General features: G+C 43.7%; 5 protein-coding genes, 1 long non-coding RNA gene and 4 other non-coding genes across 12 annotated transcripts; 5 read left to right on the forward strand and 5 right to left on the reverse strand.

Annotated features, from left to right (window-relative positions):
• Positions 1-118: 118 nt before the first annotated feature.
• LOC6537733 (phosphoglycerate mutase 2) lies at positions 119-2,244 on the forward strand. Its single transcript, XM_002098242.4, has 4 exons — positions 119-561; positions 1,059-1,171; positions 1,240-1,734; positions 1,801-2,244. Exons 1-4 carry the CDS (start codon positions 458-460, stop codon positions 1,962-1,964), a joined length of 876 nt encoding a protein of 291 aa, XP_002098278.2. The 5' UTR covers positions 119-457; the 3' UTR covers positions 1,965-2,244.
• Positions 1,840-3,946, reverse strand: LOC6537734. The gene is made up of 2 exons (XM_002098243.3): positions 3,839-3,946; positions 1,840-3,407 (listed from the first exon to the last, which is right to left on the reverse strand). Exon 2 carries the CDS (start codon positions 3,398-3,400, stop codon positions 2,372-2,374), a length of 1,029 nt encoding a protein of 342 aa, XP_002098279.1. The 5' UTR covers positions 3,401-3,407; positions 3,839-3,946; the 3' UTR covers positions 1,840-2,371.
• Positions 3,947-6,382: 2,436 nt separating this feature from the next.
• On the forward strand, positions 6,383-6,464 carry Trnas-gcu. Its single transcript has one exon. It is a non-coding gene; the product is annotated as a tRNA-Ser (tRNA).
• A 165-nt stretch (positions 6,465-6,629) lies between these two features.
• Trnas-gcu lies at positions 6,630-6,711 on the reverse strand. Its single transcript has one exon. It is a non-coding gene; the product is annotated as a tRNA-Ser (tRNA).
• A 444-nt stretch (positions 6,712-7,155) lies between these two features.
• On the reverse strand, positions 7,156-7,237 carry Trnas-gcu. Its single transcript has one exon. It is a non-coding gene; the product is annotated as a tRNA-Ser (tRNA).
• Positions 7,238-7,542: 305 nt separating this feature from the next.
• Positions 7,543-7,624, forward strand: Trnas-gcu. The gene has a single exon. It is a non-coding gene; the product is annotated as a tRNA-Ser (tRNA).
• Positions 7,625-7,784: 160 nt separating this feature from the next.
• LOC120322008 lies at positions 7,785-18,419 on the reverse strand. Its single transcript, XR_005561752.2, has 3 exons — positions 18,287-18,419; positions 15,103-15,663; positions 7,785-12,599 (listed from the first exon to the last, which is right to left on the reverse strand). It is a non-coding gene; the product is annotated as an uncharacterized LOC120322008 (long non-coding RNA).
• Positions 12,645-15,745, forward strand: LOC6537739. Of its 2 annotated transcripts, none has more exons than XM_002098244.3 (2): positions 12,645-12,990; positions 15,121-15,745. In XM_002098244.3, exon 2 carries the CDS (start codon positions 15,122-15,124, stop codon positions 15,686-15,688), a length of 567 nt encoding a protein of 188 aa, XP_002098280.1. In that variant the 5' UTR covers positions 12,645-12,990; position 15,121; the 3' UTR covers positions 15,689-15,745. The 2 variants fall into 2 exon arrangements, with proteins under 2 accessions (XP_002098280.1, XP_039232544.1); XM_039376610.2 differs by lacking the exon at positions 12,645-12,990 and adding an exon at positions 13,142-13,313.
• Positions 16,648-19,348, forward strand: LOC6537740 (IQ and ubiquitin-like domain-containing protein). Its single transcript, XM_002098245.4, has 7 exons — positions 16,648-17,172; positions 17,226-17,481; positions 17,537-17,754; positions 17,807-18,450; positions 18,507-18,619; positions 18,678-18,862; positions 18,919-19,348. Exons 1-7 carry the CDS (start codon positions 16,733-16,735, stop codon positions 19,181-19,183), a joined length of 2,121 nt encoding a protein of 706 aa, XP_002098281.1. The 5' UTR covers positions 16,648-16,732; the 3' UTR covers positions 19,184-19,348.
• On the reverse strand, positions 19,225-21,618 carry LOC6537741 (FAST kinase domain-containing protein 4). 2 transcript variants are annotated; one of them, XM_002098246.3, is made up of 7 exons: positions 21,521-21,618; positions 21,150-21,345; positions 20,376-21,086; positions 20,063-20,312; positions 19,718-19,992; positions 19,596-19,665; positions 19,225-19,542 (listed from the first exon to the last, which is right to left on the reverse strand). In XM_002098246.3, the coding sequence occupies exons 2-7, from the start codon at positions 21,325-21,327 to the stop codon at positions 19,332-19,334; spliced, it is 1,695 nt and encodes a 564-aa protein (XP_002098282.2). In that variant the 5' UTR covers positions 21,328-21,345; positions 21,521-21,618; the 3' UTR covers positions 19,225-19,331. The 2 variants fall into 2 exon arrangements, with proteins under 2 accessions (XP_002098282.2, XP_039232542.1); XM_039376608.2 differs by lacking the exon at positions 21,521-21,618 and adding an exon at positions 21,415-21,433.
• Between the last annotated feature and the right edge of the window lie 68 nt (positions 21,619-21,686).

Genomic DNA, 21,686 nt, shown 5'->3' on the forward strand with positions numbered 1-21,686 from the left:
ACGTGTTGTAAATTTTCCATGGCGAAAGCAACAAGTAATTAAAAGTACTTCGTCGATGCTAAATAAGTAGGACCCAAAATCAAAATAAGCATTTAATATGCATTCGGTTACAATTAGTCAACCATATTGACTGGAATGTAAACACTTCGTTTTAACTCAATTTTATGGCAAAAGCACAAAAACAAGTACAAAAATTTCAGTAAATGTTACTATTATTGATTTTCCCCAGTCGCGATTCGAAATTGAGCGTAAAACCCAGCGAATCAGCTGTTTGGCGGCAACGACGGCACAACAAAACAATTAAATATCCGCCGCAGCCGCAAAACAAAACAAATAAAAGCAACAACAAAATAAGTGAACAACAATAACAAAAACAAAACCAACTGCGCCGCGATAAAATTGTTTGCCAATAAGAATCGGGCTTAGTGCGGATTGGCATCCGAAAGATACAGGAAAGATGGTTTTTTTTTCTCTCCTTTTTTTTTGTTTTTTGTTTTTGGTCGAGGCTTCGCGGGCTTCCGCCACTGGACCGCGCTTCAATCGCATCCGGACGGTGTCGAGGTGAGCACACGTTGGAATTCTCTGGTCTCGAGTCCCGAGTCTCGGTTCTCCGGCGCTCGTCAGTTAAACAACTAACATCGGTACCCTTATCATCTGCGAAACGAAGTCCGCTGTCAGACATGAGGTACTAGCACCTCCAAAAGACTGTAGTTTACCCCCAGCCAACCGGACGACTAAGCCCCCCACTAAACTTTATGGTGGATAAACCGAGAGCTAAATAAAGAGGCGAGGTCAGATAAGGCTTAGAATAAAGAGCTACTGAACTGCAATACTGAAATATGAGAAATGCCTGTGAGCGACCAAAATAATCCTTAAATTGCATTAAAAACTGGCTAGGATCGTAAACGTTTTCTTCTGGAGCGATTCAAGCCTTGTGAATGTATACATTGTGTTTACTTCATCATGGAGTAGTAACGAGCCACAAATGCCACCTAGGATATGTCTTAAATAGTATTGTATCTACAAAACTTTCAATAGCATCTCCTCTTCCCATCCAGCTCCCAATTTATGACGAAGACAAATCGCTTGGTGATTTTGAGGCATGGCGAAAGTGATTTCAACATAGAGAACAAATTCTGCGGCTGGCATGATGCGCCATTGAGTGATTTCGGTGAGATAGTGGTTAAATTAACTTGAAATATCCACTTCATCTAATCCTATTACTTATTTAATAACTAGGCGTGCAGGAGGCCCTGACTGTGGCGATTCCAGCACTCTCCCAATCCCAGTTGGAATTCGACGTAGTCTACTCATCCGTATTGAGCAGATCCCGTCAAACGGCCGAACTGATTCTCTCCAAGTTGAACTGCGCCTACGTGCCCATAAAGGAGGATTGGCGACTGTGCGAACGGCACTACGGAAATCTGACAGGTTGCCGGAAACGAACCGTAGCCGATCGCTATGGCGAGGAGCAGGTTCAGGCGTGGCGACGTGGATACGACTGCGTACCGCCGTTCATTGAGGAGAGCAATCGGTACTTCTACACCATTTGCAGCAATCCCATATTCGATGATGTTCCTCGCGGCGAGTTCCCCCTCGCGGAATCCCTACACATGTGCGTCGATCGGGTGAAGCCCGTGTGGAAGGAGGTCAGGCGGGAGGTGCTCAAAGGCTCCCGGGTACTGATGTGCGTCCACGGAACTGTGGCGCGTGCCCTCGTCCAGCACATTGAGGGTGAGTTAGAATAGGCGGTTTGACAGCTCAAGGGTTACATACTATACATCATTGGTTACTCGGTAGGAATCTCCAACGAGGCCATCGAGAAGGTTAACATTCCAAATTGTGTGCCACGCGTTTACGAGTTCGATTTGAGTACGGGAGGCTTGGTTGGAGCTGCCATCAATCTGGGGGATCAGGAGTACATCAGACGGAAGACAGCCCAGGTGGCAGCCATTGGTGACTGATTGCGGAGCACTCCGATCGACTTTTGTGGAATTTACATCGATATGATATGTGGCCGCCTGCATTTACTTAAGCCTCTACCGTTTTAAGTCTGAGGAGATCGGCTGATAAGGATATTATGACTACTATTTATTCGTCTACCCCATCTGATATTTTCGGCCAAAAATATACAATTTATACAAAATATATACGATGGAGAAGATAACATATACATAAATGTAATAAAATTAAGTTATTTCGTTTCATAAATACCAATTGGATGTGCTACACCCAATAAAAACATTTTCAGTTTCGAAGTATATATTTTATCAAATTGCTTTTCAAGCTCCATTATGATCCAAAAGACGATCTAGTAAATGCATTATGTAATACTTTCAGTTGCTGCCACAGCCATTTGCCTGAAGTGCAATCAGTAGTAGCTCTGTTCGTTGTAGAGCGGACTCAAGTTGTTCGGCAGGATGTAGATGTCCTCGGGACGACCGTTGAACACGAAGGGACGCTTCAGGGATGTCAGCTTGGAGTCCTGCTGAGGAACCGGCATGGAGGCGAGTCCAAAGCTCTGCTGCGTGCCCCCGTAACTACCCATCGATGGCGACGACATGGGTCGGTAAGGATTACTAGGCGTTGGCGGTCGCATACCATATCCACCGCCACCCAAGCCAGGTGTCAAGGATCCCATTGCCTCGCCCGGGGATCCATTTACTTGATAGACTCCTGTGGGCTTTCCGTTGGCCAGAAAGTTGACGGGCAAGTTGAAAACGGAACCGTAGGCGGAGAATGAAGGCATGGGCTGGTAGGTCAGCAGAGGTGAGAATCCTCCGCCAAATGGAGACGTTGGCATATTGGGCAAAAACATATAGGGCGTGGGCGGCAGTCTTACGTAGTAGATGGGTGAATTGCGAGCTGGTGACGCGTGATTGGCACCAGGACGTCGACCACCGGAGGCTCTAGACATCACCACATCCTCGAGGTCGTTGCTGGCACCAGAAAAGGCGGGATAGAACATGTCCGGAGCCAGGTAGAGCGGAAATGGGATGAGCACTGGCTGGGCATAGCCAATGAAGGGCAGCATCTTGGGCATGGCCTCGTAGGGATTGCCCTGCGGTGCGGCATACGGACTCCACGGATAGTTGGCAGAGTTGGGCAAACGCGACTCCTGTTTCGACTCCTGCAGCAGCTGGTAGGGATCTTGCTCCTCCTCATCCTCCGATTTCAAATCCTGTTGCTCACCCAATGCGTCCTGGACATACTGCTGCGTGTGGATCTGCTGTCCTTGCGGCTGTTGTTGTCCTGTCTGCTGTCCTTGCTGCGAGGATTGGACCTGCTTCTGTTGGCTCTGCTTCTTCACGAGCTGGACGAGATTGGCTGCCACGGATTCGGCCACTAGTTGCTCCAGCACCAGCAGCATCAATACGATGCTCCACATGTGGTTACCCATTTGATAGCTGTAATTGGATCATGGCATTGGCGATGAGTACATCTACTGTCGATCCCCGACTGACCCCAAGCCCCATTCAAGCTGATTTGCATGCTTCAGGCTAGTTTCTCACACTCCAATTGCGCAACCAGCGGATTTTCCCCACCAGAACAGGTGAACAACGGAAAACTATATGGCCAGTACTTTGGATGGGTGCAAAAAGTATACTTAAAATTCGTAATTAAATCAAGTAGGCACTTTTGGTTTACTAATATCTACTTATTAAATGGTATTCTACTTTGAAGTTAAGCCGCTATATTTAAAATTCTTCACCTTATAATGTGTTCTTCTTCAAAATATTTTTAAGCAATCACTGCTCGAACAGAAATTTTTTAAAAATTACCCTTTATCTAATATGATTTAACACTTTTTCCACAAACACTTTGAGTACAAATTTACCTGGTTAATAAGTGAATATCGTTGATTGCTTAATGTGGTAGAAGAGTCCCAATCGAAATGCTAACGATTCAATTGGCCCACTGGTCGGCAGGCGCGTTCAACTGGAAATGAGTGTGATCGCGGCCAGAATCGACGCTTTATATAAGGGGGCCTGGCCAGAATCCCCGCATTCCCAGTGGCCAACTCTCTGCCGACGGCGCAGTCGAGGGAGCTGCGCATGCGCATAGTTGAAGAAGCGAAGTCTTCACAAGTTAAGAGCGCAGAGTGTTTGGGGCCATACGTTTGTTTGCATTTGCCGGGCATTTCTCAGCGATGTGAGGGCAACATGATTTTGATGTTCTGTGGCAAGTGATAAATCGGCTAATTGCCAGCGGCTTAAACGCCGGCTTAATTAGCCCCGACTGTGAATAACCCTGCCAGCTGCAAATTATATAAATATCCACATGCAATTGCAGCATTTTGCTAGCCAGCTTCGGTGGAATCGCGAGCAATGTTAATTACACCGGCAAAAGGTCCCTCGACTGGTGTAACAAGAGCCCTGCGAGTAACGCCCGCGATTATGCATTTTAATTTTTATGACAGGGCAAAAGAAGACGTCGTGTTTGAGTCGGAGATGGGCTCATTAGTCAATGATATCCGCCCTGCATTCCACATGGCACCTAGCATCTAGCACCAAGTAGATAGCAGATTACATATAGCACCTAGTGCCTGGTTAAAGCACCTGCTCCTGCTGATCTAAAGATCTCTTCCCAGTTGCATAATTGAGCATAATTGTGCGATTGCATCGGCGTGCCTACATATTTAGTTAGTGTGCAACTTTATTGTCCGCCTAACGATTACCAGGCAAGATGCCCGTAATGCCACTCAAAGACTCCCAAGCTGGCCAGAAAAAAAAAAAAAGAAGCAAGGAAAACGGGAGAGAAGAGTCTGTCAAACAGGTCATAATTATGCCAGATACTCCAGATAAACCCCGGCAGGCACTATTAATATTCTAATATGAATAATTTGTTTATTTGTCAAAGCCAACGGCAGTGGCGCCGGCGTTGAGATTAGAGCAATAATAAATTACGCAGCTAATTAAGCGGCGGCTGCAGCAGCAGCAACATCCACGCAGATGCAAAAGATACAGATACACGAGTACATGCCGCAGATTGCGGCGACTGCCGCAAACAAGCGACGACAATAACGAACGGTTCGTGTTCTATGTGTGTATTACTATTAGTTGGGTAACTAAAGGCACTATCCCGGAGTCCAGCTAAGAACCAAGCCCAAATCCCAGTCCAAACCCAAACCCGAAGTACCCAACTTGGCCAAGCCCCATGCCACACGTAATTAGCCTTGGAATGTCCTTGTGCACGTGACTAGCCCCGCTCCTCGATGCCTCGATGCCTCGGGCGCGAGGATCGCAGTCGCCCTGGTGTGGGGCTAAATATAAAACGCGCGTGCCTGCGGATCATCAAACTTGGCCACTTTCCTAACGAAGCCACGTTAGGTGACAATGTCGTTGATGCACTGGCCAAAAAACCTTTGAAATTCGTTATGGCATCTTGATATGTTAAAACACAAGACTATACAAATTCTGACTAATTAGATGGTCTGATTTCAATGAAAAATGGTTTACAATGATCGGTGCCAATTAGAACGATATATTTTAACACATTTCATATAACACTAAGTCATAGTACTTCCATTTGATTTCTGCAGTGTAGGATCGGCAGTACTATCTTGGTATCGGTATTCGGAACGTAAACAACTAACAGCTATCAGCTATCAGGCTACAAGGGTTCATTAACACCAACTGACAGCCTGGACACAAACATGGCCCAAACAAAACGCCGTGCTTGCTGGGGCCCACTGCTGATGGCCATTGCCATTTCAAAAAGTCAGAAGCTCTCGTATTAAATCATCAGCTTCATCATCGCGTCGCTACCGGCACACTCGCTTGAGCATGGCCCATCTAAAGTAAACCACTTTTGTTTTTTACACCAAAAGAGGGGGATATAAAAAGAAATCGAAGCTAAGACAGAAGATCGGCGGAGAACTGGGTCAGAAGCGGCACGACCGCCGACGAGAATCTGAATTATTGAAAACCCCTCAGCAAGTCGCCCTCCAAGCAGACTATGCAAACAAATTACTCAGTATCTAAATAGAATTTAAAGAAAAAATTCCTTTGATTCTATTAGTTGGGTTTCAAACTTTTTTTTGTCTCAAATACCCCTTAGCTGCACTTGAATACTCGGCTCACACGGGCCACACTCAGCTACTTTCTTTAACAGCAAACAAATTCTGAAAAGCGTAATGATGTTGCTTGCAGTTCAGTTTGCCAATGCCATTGACACAATTATTAAGCAAACAGTTGGCTAAAGAAATTGAATCGTCACTTCCGGATGATGTGGCTGTGATTGGAGCTCAGTGTTATCAGTTTAGTTTTTCAATTACCTCATATCAAATGGGTTCATTTAGCTTCAGTTCTCAGAGGTTATTGATAAGAAGTTAGAATGTGTTTGCTCACAAATACTACTTTTCACAATAAACTTTTTCGAAGACGAGGTGGCCGAGAGGTTAAGGCGTTGGACTGCTAATCCAATGTGCTCTGCACGCGTGGGTTCGAATCCCATCCTCGTCGTTAAATATCCTTTTTATTTATTTTTTTTATTCTTTTTCAGTTTTATATTTTGCTTTTAACCTAACAAAAGTATATTAATTTTAACACTAAAAAAGATTATAAATATAATCAATATGAAAAGCAATAAAATAAAATTAAGGATATAAAATTAAAAAAATTAACTCTCGACGAGGATGGGATTCGAACCCACGCGTGCAGAGCACATTGGATTAGCAGTCCAACGCCTTAACCTCTCGGCCACCTCGTCAACTTGGAATTCGCTGTTTTAGATCGTTTTTTCAAAGGGGGTATGCTAATTTTTTGCATTAATACACTATGCGTAATATGTCCTTATATGTATATATTTATCAAACATTGTCAAAGACTTGATTGACTTCTTAATAGCTTTGCCAACAGAATTTCTGGAACAGGGCCTTAAAACGTTTAATATTTTGTTTTAGTGTTTGTTATTTCTTCTTATAATTTAAAGCTAAGTGGTAAAGAAATTTAAAAAAGTACCTTACCAACTATATTTTTCTTACTCACTTTGTGTGTTAGCATTTATTGTGGCACCAGGTTGATCTTAATTTGAAAAGCCCATAAAATGTTTAAATAAGGTCACCAAATGGAACAGGTAATCTACCAGCTCTAATTTTTACGACTTAGTAAAAATAATTATTAAATCTTTCATTGCAAAAATAAAAAATTAAGTCGACGAGGATGGGATTCGAACCCACGCGTGCAGAGCACATTGGATTAGCAGTCCAACGCCTTAACCACTCGGCCACCTCGTCCAGTAACATTGTTACGCCCAACAATGCACTCATCCTGAGCAGAGCAGCATATCACTTTGTTATCGACAGCAAGCAGTATTTTTCACCATTAGAACATTGCCATTGCGGTGGTTTATGTACTTATATAATTACTTTTTAACTGCGAAATAAACTAAAGTATGAAATACGTCATCCGCTGCGGAAAAATGGCATATTTACCAGGCAAAGACCTTGTTAACTAAGCCTTTCAAAGTATAGAACCAACACTGCTTGCCTGTAAAGCAAGCGGTGCAGGAAATGAGCATTTGGCTGCCAAGGTCACATAAGACGAGGTGGCCGAGAGGTTAAGGCGTTGGACTGCTAATCCAATGTGCTCTGCACGCGTGGGTTCGAATCCCATCCTCGTCGTGTTTATTTTACTATTTTTTTTAACATCATATGAAGTTAAATAACGTTTTTAATGCTACTGAAAACTAAAAATAAACTTTGTTTACCCAACCATTAAAACACAGACAATAGTGTCCAGATGCTAATCGTGTTTCAATTGAATTTAGAGTTTTACTGCCTCGTTGGCTGAGGGGAGACAATAATGGCCATTTCAGCAGTTTAAAAGCAATGAAAATAGATACATTGATAACAGCTTAAGTGTCGCTGATGGTGGCATTGGTTGATCTTTTGGACGGACGATAAGATGCGATGTGCGTGGAGGATTCCGGGCCGACCGCTAACTAGATGGATTCTGCAGAAACCGGGTTTAATGACACCGTGAAAAGGGTCAGGCCAGACCAAATGTGACTTGGGATGCCATTAATGGCTCGTTTGGCTCTCAAGGTCGACGGATGGGATCGGCCGTGGGGCGAACTTTTTTGCAAGCCCTGGCAATTCGCATTTAGGCCACCTTTAGAGATGGCAAATACAAACAATGCCCACTCTCGAAATTAAATTCCAATTGAAATAATAGTTCGCTTTTGCTGCCGTCGGCGAGCAGCCAAAACTATATAAGCCGCCGGGTAATTAACGTTGTTTCCAATGATTTCTTTCTCGTTCGCTGGCCGGCTAATTAATGCATTTAACGCAATTACAATACAAAGATCAGGGTATATTATGTTTGCCGTTCGGTTGGGATTTCGTCTGCTTTTCCTTTTAACTGCGCAACTGGTTTTCAATTATCTAAAACTTACTTCTCGCTCATTAATGGAAAAGCCAAAGAATTTTTGTGCCATTTGATGGGACGTTTTAAAATCCTCCAGCCACTGAAAAAGGCTATAAAGCAATCATTTACGATCAATACACACATATGTCTATTATTCGCTTGCTCTGATTGTTGGCCACTTGGAAAGTTTCGCTGGTCGGCTATATGGCCAGTATAAATCACCAGGTCGGAAAGACATGTATCGGTGAAATCTTAATTCGGTGTGGGAGGTGATGATGCCTTCGGAAGACCTGGTCAAGCTCTATATGGCTAAGGATTTACATGTCATGTCAGCCATGTCAAGATACGCATCTTCAAAGACAATTGATCTTTGATGACAGCCGAAGGTCGAAAGTAATTGATGATCACAGATCGCAAGCACGCAAAATAATAGTTAGCAATTTTTGTTTTATTCAGCTGCCATTGCCTTGACATATTTCGGAAACTTTAAAAACTATTGTATTTCTTGCTAATTTTTGTTCCACTTTGGTTTACTGGTTTCAAACTAATTATAGGCTAATATAAGCGTATAAAAAGGAATATTTTAAAAAATTGAAAAAGCAACAGTTATATTTATTTGAAAAAGAGGTTCTTCAAAAATGTACGGATTATTTAGTTATTTATTAGCTTATTTAAACGGTTGTCAAATAAGCTAGTAAAACAGATTGCAGCAATTAGAACATGGGGAATCCCCTGGACTTCTGCTTACTCTCCTATGTACTCACTCAGTCACTCTTTCTTTCTTCGCTGGACAGCTTGAAGAGCTCTTTCCCCGAACCACTTGAGCCCCTGGTTATGACTCAATAGACCCAGACTCAATGGATCTTGGACAGCCAACTGGCAATCCAATTCGCCAGCCAATCGCCCCCATTCGTTGTCGGTGGAGGCCAAGCTCCACTGGAAATCGCAACGCCCATTTTAACCTGCTCCCTGCCCCCGGGGACTTTCACAAATCCCGCGCAAGAATTCGCTAAACGTTTTGGAACGGATGAGCAAATATTGAATTTTGCGGCTGACAATCGATGGCTGGCTAGCAGGTCTTTTCCTTTCGTTACACTTTTCTTTCTGCGTGCTCCACAAATATTTGACTTTCGATGAAAGTCGCTGAGCTGGCGACGTGTTGGCAGTTATGACCCCGATATCCAGGGGGCCTAAACTCTCAGAAATGCCAAGTGCACCGCCGAATCGGGATGGTTGACATAGCGTTGCGGTTGCGTAAGTCTACAGCTTCATTCCGAATGCATTCGATGGAGATCCGATGTGGTGTCCACATGCCAAGCACCCCGAATGACAAAAAACCAAACGCCGGAGACGCAGTTGGAGATGGTAGAGATGGTGATGGAGACAAAGGCTTAGCTTAAAGTGCCCGAACCCCACATGTGAGTCAGTTTATGGGCTCTGTGGGTTTAATGAACCTGCGAATTTATCGACAATAAAAGATTCGCTATAATTGGCCCATATATAATCGTTGCGATTTAAGCCGGCTGATTAGTCGGCTTTGCAGTGACGTACCACTCACTGGCGGTGGGTGTTCCCGCCATTCATCTAAATGGATCTTGTAGCCCGACGCTGTGTGTCTTTATAAGCGGCTAATTAAAACGTTGCCAATGTAAATGAAGCCTAAGAGCCCCAGCCCTCTCACCATCAACTTCACTTCACGGCGTGCTGGCAAATGCTTAAAAATTCAGTAGCCAAACACGCAAGCGCCGGCAGTCGCAGTGCAGAGACAACATACCAGAGCCGAGAGTTTGGAGTTGGGAGTTAGGAGTTAAGAGTTAAGAGTGTGTCTGTCATTCAGACATGAAGACACCGGCCAAGACTACTGGGTCCCAGTCAGAAACTGAGATCGAGTCTGTTGATGACTTTGGCGAGGTTGATAAACACGGCTGGGTTCTGTGCACAGAGAAAAACATATAAGAATCTGTTCCTTATAGCAAAACAAATGATGCACTCAACTGGTTTATTATCTAAAAGGAAAATTTAAGCTACACTTGAGATTTGATTATACCAGACTATCCATGATGTTCCCCATTTTTAATGTCAATTCTCTTTAGTAAATTAAAATACGTGTATGTAGTATCTAAAATTTTTTCGACAAGTGCACTCCCAGCTGTCTGTTTTGGTGCCCCGTGCTCGGGCCATCTACTCGTATTGCTTCCGTCAGCATTAAACATATTACTCTTAATAATGCCTAAAACTCGGTTCACACAAGGCGCCTGAAATGGGTCTGAGCCAGAATCAGTATCAGTATCGGAGTCAGCTGAATCAGAGGCACGAAGACGTTACAGATGCCCAGAAAGTGGCGTTTGCAGCTTGTTCGTGATTTGTGTTGGCTAATCGTTAACAATTACAATTAGGCCCCTGACTGACCGTTCTGCTGGCAGGTGGTGCGTGCAGTTTGCTGTGAGAACGGGTATTTTCCATATATCTATATATATGTATATATATAGATTCCGATTCCATTGGCCATTTGGCACATGCGAGAGCTTACGCACTTCAACACACACTTTAAACCGGAGGCCTAATTGCCGGGAGTTCTGCTGCCACGGCTAATTAATATTTAAAGTGCCTCAACAACCAGACAGAAGCTGGGAAGTTGTACTCTTGGTGTATTTGCGGTTATGTCATTTGTTTTATTTTATAGCCCAAAATTTTAGATTGTCTTTGTGGTTCAAGATCCGCGCTGGTGAAAGATGTCTGGGCCCTGGGAAAGTTGGAAATGCTTTTACGTAATCCCTCAGCGTGTCAGTTGCTTTTACTTGTTTAATTAACGGCTCATAAAACTGTGCCTCAAAAGGAAGTCATTTAATTAAAGCATGTTTGCCCAATATTCGCCATGGGTTAGGAGATTTTTCGATGATTTAGCAAGGATAATTCTAGCTTAATGGGTCACGGCTTTCACACATGGCAGCTGCAAGGTCGAGGGAATCCTCTTTTAATCAACCAACAACCAGCAATCAACGTCAGCAGCTCACGCAAAAGTGTTTAGAAAAATGCCACGAACACCATTTGCCACTCCAATTACATTATGATGAGGGCCAAAACGCACAGATCCCTTGGAGCGCCACACGCATCTCAGAGTTCTCAGGGAGTTGGAGTTGGAGCTGGAGCTGCCCGGTGGCCTGTCAATAAGCCAAACCGAAAAAGCACACCTTAAGCCAGTTGCAAAAAAGAGAAAACCAGACCGGACCGAGACCTAAAACCCTACCTCAACGAAGGCTTCGTGTTACCCCCAGCAGCTTTTGTTGTCGTAGGTTCATTTGTAACTAATTTGTGCACAGTATCGTAAAGACAAAGGAGCTGCCGGGCGAACTAGACCCCGATTCAAATCCCGAACTGAAGTCGGGCACAAGCTCTTAACCCTTCTCTTTCTTACAAGAGATATCAGTATTATCATAATACTTTTTTGTTTAGCCATTTAATCAGGTGTCTTTCTTCAAACAATAGGCTACGTTTATCATGTTTCAAAAGAGTTGGGAGTTAAAAGCATAATGAGGTATCTTTAAAAACAATCTTAAAAAAATGTGCAAAAATTAAGAATAGTAAGAAAAAGACGAAAATTCCCAAATTGATTTGTAAACATTATTCAATCCGTGTTATCAAAACAAACGGAGAAAAGATTCAAATGTATGCAAATATATACAGTTGTATATCGGAAATTTGTTCCAATTAGTTGAAGATTAATAATAATATTACCAACAAAAAAAATTCATATTTAGAAAATTAAAATACTAATACGTTTCTAAAATGCTACTTTAAAATATAATTTTTTTAATCACGGGTTAAGGACAAGTCCCCTGTCTTTCTATCTTTCCAGAGGCTTAAAGAAGCTGCCCGCCGAGGTGTAATCCAATCGAGAGCCCACCGACTGGTCAAGTGGTGTTGGATTTCCTGCTCACTTTTGGTCGGAGAGCCGAGAAATGCAAGACTGATGAATTTGTTAAGCAAATGGCACATGCGGTGCAGGCAAATCCCGCCAAGTGCAATTTGCAAGTGTAACAGTAAGTGGACAAACAATAAACTGGCTAACTTATGGCCGCTCAACATCCGAAGATCATCTGCCATACGGGGAACCAGTTAATTCTCCGGTCTTCATCGACTGGGACCTCACACAATAATAAATCCAGTTGCCGCTGATGACGACAGAAAGGCAGCGAAGTCGGCAGAGGCGGCGGCAGCGCCGTTGGCAGACTGATTTTTGATTTAAGAAGAAAAAGAGAAAAAAACAAATTACAAACAGTCCGCAGATCTCATTTATTTGCCGCACGCCGAGGCGTTCACAACGTTCAAAAGCTGCGCGCTAAAAAGCTAAAAAAAAAATATACAGAAGCATCGGCAAAGCAGTGCGAGAAAAACGCGAAAAGTGCATCTAAGATATACGCTGTAAAATTTAAATAATCCAACCATAATCGTGATAGAACGTGTGCCTACCATTACGCATAAATTAATTTCCACAATCTATTGAAGTAATAATCTTCGGTTGAAGGACACCTTGGCAATAAATTGTACAATCGGCAAATACAATTAAGGAAAATCGCTAATCAACCAAACCAACCGGCACCTGCAGTCAAAGCCATTTAAAGTGAGTGCGATTAGAATATAGACGTATAGACGAATGCCCATAAAAACACATTAAATCATTTGCATTTGACGGCTGGCAGACGGTTCTTAATAAGTTTATAATTGCTGCCCGTCCGCATCGAGTTTGCTGCCTAAGTCTTTCGTTTGCAGCAAGTTCGCTGTCTAAGTCTTTCGCTTCCCCCGTTTCGAGTTCGTTGCCTAAGTCTTTCGTCTTTCACCAGAGAGGAGCATGATATGATTAATCATGGCTAGCATCACGAAAATGACCTTGGCAATGCCGTTGATATAGGCGCAAAGTAAAACAGCCTTAGATAATTGAAGTCAGTGAGTGGACAAATTAAATTTAGCTTTTCCAGTTTCTATTTCCTGAAGTGTGCGAAGTGCGAGTCATTAGGGTTTTAAACAATTAAATTGTAATGAGCCCAGGCGTAATGTGTGTGGTCTCTCGAATTTCACATTTTGCTCTTTTGGTTTCTATTATCACAATGATCCCTGAGCCACCCAATTTCATATATCATATATCATGCGAAGATTCCGATCAGCCCACAAAACAAATTCCCAACTTTCTGCAATTTGTCTTGGTTGCGTATTTTGTCGGGAATTCTGGCAGACACAAGAACTAGACAAATGTCTTTATCGGAAAAACATAAACCTGAGGTGATTTGCCTAGTCCACAACCTGTTGAAGCGGTGGGCGAACCGCAAACGCCCCTAGTTAGCCCCAAAAACCGTGTTATCCACTTCGATCCCAAGTTTTTCGGTTGTTGCGCCGATCAATTTACTTTTTACTGGCTCATTAATCACTGAAGCGTTGAAATCTGCGCCGCGGATGGCGCTCGACTCGCTCATTAGCGTAATTGCTCTGCCGGCGTCGCTTTGATTAGCGTGCATTAAATGCTTTCATTTAAATCAAATCGAAACGAAAATTATCTCTGGCCTGTGAGTGCCTCGGTTTTCATGTGTACACATGTGGCGAACGTGAGAAACTTACAATGTAAAGGCGAAACATTTTGCGCTTTGATGCGCACAGACAATTTATTTGTTATTTAATTATTCGGCTTTGGCATGTGACTTGCAGAAAATCGCATTGGCTACCATTATGATTATTATTGTGATTGCGAGCACTTCGAGTTCGCCACTTCGGTCGCCACCCCATCGATCAAAACCTTGAACAATCGGACAACCCGTCGAGTGGGGCGTGGGTGGCACTCAGCACTTTCATTGCCTGTCGCCTTGACATTCTCCCACCTCTCACAAATATTTAGCCAGTTAGCCGGCCTTTCAACTTTTCTTTATAACTCAATTTGGGGATTAAAAATGTTTACTTTTCTAATTTAATCTGAACTATTTCTGGGAAAATCACTATTCTATGATAAGGCAATTATAATAATTATTATACCCGTTACTCGTAGAGTAAAAGGGTATACTAGATTCGTTGAAAAGTATGTAACAGGCAGAAGGAAGCGTTTCCGACCATATAAAGTATATATATTCTTGATCAGGATCAATAGCCGAGTCGATTTGGCCATGTCCGTCTGTCCGTCCGTCTGTCTGTCCGTCTGTCCGTCTGTCCGTCTGTCTGTCTGTCCGTCCGTATGAACGCTGTGATCTCAGGAACTACAAAAGCTAGAAAGTTGAGATTAAGCATACAGACTCCAGAGACATAGACGCAGCGCAAGTTTGTCGATTCATGTTGCCACGCCCACTCTAACGCCCACAAACCGCCCAAAACTGCCACGCCCACACTTTTGAAAAATGTTTTGAAATTTTTTCTTTTTTGTATTAGTCTTGTAATTTTCTATCGATTTACCAAAAAACTTTTTGCCACGCCCACTCTAACGCCCTCAAACCGCCCAAAGCTGCTACGCCCACACTTTTGAAAAATGTTTTGAAATTTTTTCATTTTTGTATTAGTCTTGTAAATTTCTATCGATTTGCCAAAAAACTTTCTGCCACGCCCACTATAACGCCTACAAACCGCCAAAAACTGTGTTTAAGACTCTCCTTCTCCCTTCCACTAGCTGAGTAACGGGTATCAGATAGTCGGGGAACTCGACTATAGCGTTCTCTCTTGTTTTTAAATATTTTTTGTATCACTTTTTTATCCCACCAACCTTTGTGTCTATTTCCAGAATGTCTCCGCTGCTTCCACTGGCATCTCTAATCATCTTGGCCAATTTGGTGGCAGCTCGACCCTATTCCTATGGTCCACGGGCAGAAGCGCCTCCCACGAGATTGGCCAACCGGATTGTGGTGCAGTCGCCCTCGCTGGACAACTTGTACATGGACTACGTGGTCACATCGAAGCCGCTGAATCTGCGCAAGTACAACCAGAACGGCAGTAAGACGAAAAAAACGAAAAAGGACTCGAAAATATATTACATACCCGTACCCCCACTGCCCTTCCGACACATACCCGGCATCGGCTTGGACTATCAGCCGATGAAAATCAATCCCATCCTTCAAGAGTCGGAGAACACAACAAGGAAGACCACAACGTTGCGCCCACCGACGACGACATCTGGCCCCAATCTGAACCATCGGAATCCGAGTAAAGTACTTCGAGTGCAGCACCTCAAGGATTACTACTTCAATGGGCGTCCACATCGACTGCAGGTGGCCCATGCCGATAAGAAGTCCGGACTGACGGCCCTTAACCTGAAGTCCAACTTTTACTATAACAAAAACATTATTTATTAGTATTGTTAGTTAGAAAATAATAAAAACAAAAGTAAAGCCTACAATTTCTTTGAATTCCGTGGTTTGGTAAGCGAATCTGTTAAGCGGCTTTTGAATGGAACCCAACTTAAAAAGGAAATCGCAAAACCTTTCAATTGGATCGCATTTCCTATGAGCCGAATTGACAAAACCCCCGAATTGGGTCAAATCCAAGCGAAAGAAATCTCTAAAAGCTGAGGGGCCATTAAATTTGATGATATCTGTTTGGATCATGATATAAGAGTTAAGCATCATTATTAAGTCGGCTTCCGCTTCGGTAGCATCATCGGTAGCAGCTAAAAATCATCTTCACGTGTGGTCCGACCATCTGTCCAATCCATTTAGTAAAAGTAATTACTGTCACCGTTGTCTTTGCGCATGCCAAATGCTTCGAGTTGTGCAATAAATAATAATAAATAATAAGGCGCTGAAAAATGGCCAATCGAACTGGGAAGACTTCGAAATGGGGGCAATTAGAAAATATTTATGGGAATGCAAATTTGTAAATAGCAATTGGAGTTGAAGAGCTCATTAGATGATTGGGTGCTTTCACTCGTGGAAATTCACGCAAATGCGTGAGAAAACTTAAATACAGTTGAAATTCGTTATGTGGAACATCTTGTAGGAAGCTAATTCATTTTGAAATTATATTAATGTGCCTGTTATAGTTTCCGGTGTTATTCTAGTAAAGGTTATACTATCATTTAATATATAACGTATAAAGTATTAAATATAAGAAAAAGCTTTGTGCATACGATTTTTCAAATGTCTGTTATTGGTGTAAAGGTGAGTAGCTTCACTGTAATCGAATTTCACGAAATTAGAGCTTAAACGGCTTTTTGGCCTACAACCCGTTGGCACAACAGGGCGCCTAGCAGCGGCTATTGAACAAATTCACGGTTCTCACCCGTGGCCATCCTCTTTTTAACCGTATCTCAGCAGGCAGTTTTCAGCCTCATTTCGGAATTACCTAAACTACAAACTATTATTCTCCAACAATCGATAAATATATTTTTTTGTGGCAAGATGAGCGCGGAGGAGCGTGACCGCGAGTATGTGTGCAATGTGCAACTGCATGTGGAGCCCAGCGAACGACCCAAGTTGCCGCCAGGGTGTCCCCCTCCTCTGGATTCCCGGAGTACTGAATCGGAGCCGCAGCACTCAGAAGAATGCTGCGTGGAACTGGAGAATGTGACGGTGAAGTTCCGGCTATCGGACTCCGAAATCCTGGCCCAAGTTTATCCCAACTGTATGCTCTTGGGCGAGATAAAACAGGATCTAGCACGCAAGTTTGAGGTGGCACCGGAATGGCTCGTCCTCCGGCAGGATAATCGTGTGCTCTGTAACTCCGTGCCCCTGAACTCGACTGTTCTAGATGAGTACGGCATTCATGAGTTCCAACTGGATATGTGTAAGGACGGTAAAGAGGATCACACCTCCAAGCTAGATCTGGATGTGTACTATGAGTAGGTATAGAAAATAGTATAACGAATCCATTTTATATTTAACTTTCTATCAGCAAACACCGTCTGGCCGACTTTATCACTGTCCACATCTCTGGTGATGACGCCCTGGATGGCCAGTCCAAAACCGTGGTCGTAGAGATCGAGAACGCGGCCATAATTAAGCCATTCCTCTGCGGCTACCGGGATCAAATCACGGGCAAGGAATACTTGGACGCCTTTACCCAAACTGGTCCGTACTTTGACAAGATGAAGTACAGGAAGTACAAGACCAGGGATACGCAGACATGGGAGCAAAAGGAAAAGACTCTGGTAGGTTTCAAAAACATTGATTTATATATTACAATCTAATCTAAAATCATTCCAGAACACAGCCCATGAGCAGTCGGTGCAATGCCATCTGGATGGCATTAATATACTATATGTTTCCGCCGTCAATGAGTTTACCATAATTCCTGGCAAGTACCAGACTTTTGCCCAGAAGGAGCGAGCAGAGCGTAAACTGGAGAAGATTTTGCTCATCCAGCGAAACTGGCGGCGCTGGATTTTATGGAAATATATTCACCTGCGGGCGCAGGAGTATCGGTAGGTGGACTATTTTAAACTTACATTAAAATACTAAAGTATTTTATATCAGTCGCCTGGTGCAGAATCGCGAGCAGGAGGATGAGCGGTATGAGAAGTGTGTGGAACAGCGCGTGGAGCGACACCGGGTGATCAAGCAATTCCCGCGCAACAAGGATGACTTTGATCTGCTCTATGCTGAGGTGGGTCGCTGGAAGAAGGCGGAGCTAAAGCGAATTACCGCCAATTATGAGGGGCCTGCACGCATTGCCGAGGTAAACATCCTGCTGGACAAGGAGATTCAGCTGCTAAATGGCGTGGAGCGGCAGCGTAATCTCGTTTACAAGGCCATGGAGGACTTTCGCAAGGATCAGCTGCTGAAGGAAATGGGTAAGCCGATCGAGTGGATCGGCTACAAGGACACCAAGATCCATATGGATCTTTTAAGCACACAGCGAGTGCGCTTCCTCACCGAGATCTACAAGGATCTGCGTAAGCCGCGGAGCAAGGAGGATCGCTTAGAGTTCATACGACAAGTCATGTTAGTACTCACCGAGGAGACATGCTTTCCAAATTTTCCCGAGCTCTTTGAACTCTTTGACCGCGAGAAGAATCTTTTGCTCTATGCCAAGTCCTTTGATGTGGAAATCTTGCGCAAACGGCAGACCATGCTGTTTTTCGATCTCATAAAGTTCCAAAAGGGCGAGCCCAAACAAAGTAGGATTTTGTCATATATGAAAAGTGAATTAATTATTGAGAATTGTGATTTTCAGGGGTTCCATCGCGCATGTGCATTGTATGCAAAAAGGTTAAGACCTATGCTGAGTTTGCCATTAGGACACGTCAGAGCCATGTGGACACCTGCAAGCATTGTTACTACCTAAAGGTTAGTTCTCCATCATTCCACATTTATAGTTGATTATCCAAATCATTTCCATACACAGCTTACTGCTACTGAGAACACAGTGTACCAGTCCATTCTCCGGTGCATCCATCGGGATGAGCGAAAACGCAAGTGCACCACATCCTTTGCATTCGTAATGCAACCAGATGATGTTCGCCACATCATAGACAAAATATGGCATGGACATTCAGCTCTTAGCAAGTCAGAGAATCTTAGTGAACTAAGGTAACCTCTTCACAATATAGAGATTATAAATTAAAGTTAAAATGCCTCCAATTCAGATTGCCGCGTTGGAATAAGAGCGATGACTGGGCACCGTGGAACTCAATTTGCCTGACGGAAAGGGAGACGCGAGATCACTACAAGATCGATGACATTGAGAAGGTGTACGATCCCAAGTTCGTTTTGCACATCAGCAATCTTCACATGCTAGCTCGCAGTCTATTCCACACCTTGGCGGCTGTGGCCACCGAGTTCCAGGAGACGGGCCAATGGTGGAAAGTTGGCATGAACAAACAACGTTCCAGTAAACTGGATGCCGTCTAAGAAGTGTGGTAAACACTTCATATAATATAAATCCTTCAATATTTGGGTTTAGCTTGTAATTCAGAGCCTAATTTAACATTTACAAAATTTAAACAATCCAAATATTGATCAATCATTACAAGAAAAATTAAATAAACTATAACTGCAATTATTTGCTACTTGCAATAGCCTTGAACTTTGACTCCAAATACTGAACACGTTTCAGTAATTTGTCACTGGTGCTGAACTCATTATAGGGCACGGGAATAACGTGATAACCACTCTTTTCTAGCAGGTCAAATGTCAGATTCGTAACGCCGCTGGCACAGCGATGCGTTCCGTGGCAAATGTCATGGAAATCTATGACCATCAGCGCCACCCTGAAATCAGAATTCAATTAATATTTTCAAGATTATAACTTGTAACAACTTGCCTAATTGCATTCGGATTTTCCTTGTCCAAAGGCAGAGGGTTTTTGTTAGCATCAAAATGGCACAGTGCATCTAAAACGACAGTCGATCAGCAAAATGGTACACATTAATAGGGGACACTTACCTATAAGGAAGCCCATTTTAGTGTCTACCGCGGTTTGTAAATGATTGCTGGCCGGCAGCAGACTCTTCAGTGCATCTAGCATTCCATTTACCAGCACTTGTTTTGCTTTAGGATGCGCCATGGGTACCTGATAGACGGGACTGTCAGTGGACAATAGAGGACCCTTGTAGTCTGTGGCTATTAACTGGGCATAGCTACTCAAGTTCAGTAGCCTCATTTTGGAGGTCGCTGTGACTCCAGCTTTATCCTTTTTCAATGCTTCTAGGAAGTCCGCACTGAAAGCAATTATTAATTTAAGTAATAAGTAGAATAACTAGAAATTCATATGCTTTACTCTAAAACTACCTTAAAACGGAAGCCAAGTGGCTGTGTTCTACAAGACCCAGCATTGTTAGCGACCACACAAAGCTCAACCACTCAGATTGCTTGGTGAAATCCTCACGGACAATGGATTTTACCAGCTTTTTGCTCACTTCCTCCAGTTGAGCGCTTTTGAAGTTTAACAGGGCCGAGGTAAGGAAATAGGCACTGAGATCTTGGGGACGACAGATTTCACTATTCTTTACAAGCCACTGCGTCAGTGATTCCAAGACATCTAACGAAAAAATAAATTTAATTTATCTCAAATTTCTTTAGGAATGTTTATATCCGAGCTTACCCAAATCTCGGTACCGCAAAATGCCCAGGCTGGTGATTATGGATCCCACAACGGCTGATTTCTCCACATTCTTAGGCAGCGCTGATTGCACATCGGCACACACTTTGGCTCCTAGAACGGAATCCTGGAAATTCAGTGTGGACATAGCGTACAGCACATCCGCAGCTTGTTTTAGATCCAGCGTTTCCGACGCGCTGCTGATATTAAAGGCCAGGGAGCGCAGGAGAGGAGTACTACGCCTCTTCCGCTGGGCCAGGGTGCTCATCACCTTGACCATCTGGGGCAGACTGATGCTAGCTATCAACTTAGCGGCCTCATCATCGCCAGCTACGCCAAGCACCGTGTTCAGATCATCCGTCCGGAAGCCGGAAATCCGCTTGGCATTCCCATTATCGCCAACGCCCTTGTTGTTTCCACCATTACTCTTGGGAACCGTCCTGCCCAACATCCGGCAAATACGCAGGAATCTTGTGTCGTTCTCAAACTCCGAAATCTTCACTCGATCCATGGAGCTCCACTCTGCCAGGATGGAGACAATTCTGAGGGCATGCTTCCTCGAGAACGCATTGTTGTTCTCCGTGATGGTCAGCAGTCCATTGACTGTCTTGGCATTAATGATTCGCTCATCGATTTTGCTGGAGGCTTGGTTCTTGCTCTCATCTCTGGGGCTGTCGTTTTTGAGGGATTCGAAAGCTGCAGCTACCATGTTGCCTGCGAATCAGATGGAGTGGATACCAATTAGTAAAAATAACAGGCATTGGGGGATCCACTTACCCCTGGGCTTTTTGGCCGCTGCCTCTGCAGCCGGCGTGCGTGCTTCCGTCTCCACTGCATCCGACTGTCCTCCAGTGGGGGCCAGGGGAATGCCCGCTGCCCTGACACTGCTGCTGTAGGCTGCACGGCGGTACAACTGGGTGACAAAACTGCCGGCAAAACGTTGTAGTCCCAACATTTTCAGTCAATCCGCACGCTGCAAGAAACCACAGAAGTTTACATAACCTTTTTGTTTACATTTTCAGTGGACAGAAATGGACTTTACAAAGCATGCCAATCATATAGCCTTATATTCATGACTTGGAAAGTCTTATTCCCTTTGAAATCCTTCACGTTTCATTTAGTAATATCATTTATTTTAGTAAACTTTCCTATTGAACGTTGAGAATCCACAGATGACGGCAGCGTTCAGCTGTTGCTAGTGTAGGCTAAAGCCCGTCTACATGCAAAGCTTTTGTAACACTGGTACGCGAACAGTGTTGCCAGCTCAGCATTTTGTAGCTAGACCTGGCGTTTATTAGCCGGAACTTAGGGATT

This window comes from Drosophila yakuba, chromosome 3R (genome assembly GCF_016746365.2).
Source record: "Drosophila yakuba strain Tai18E2 chromosome 3R, Prin_Dyak_Tai18E2_2.1, whole genome shotgun sequence".
Taxonomy (NCBI): Eukaryota; Metazoa; Arthropoda; class Insecta; order Diptera; family Drosophilidae; genus Drosophila; species Drosophila yakuba.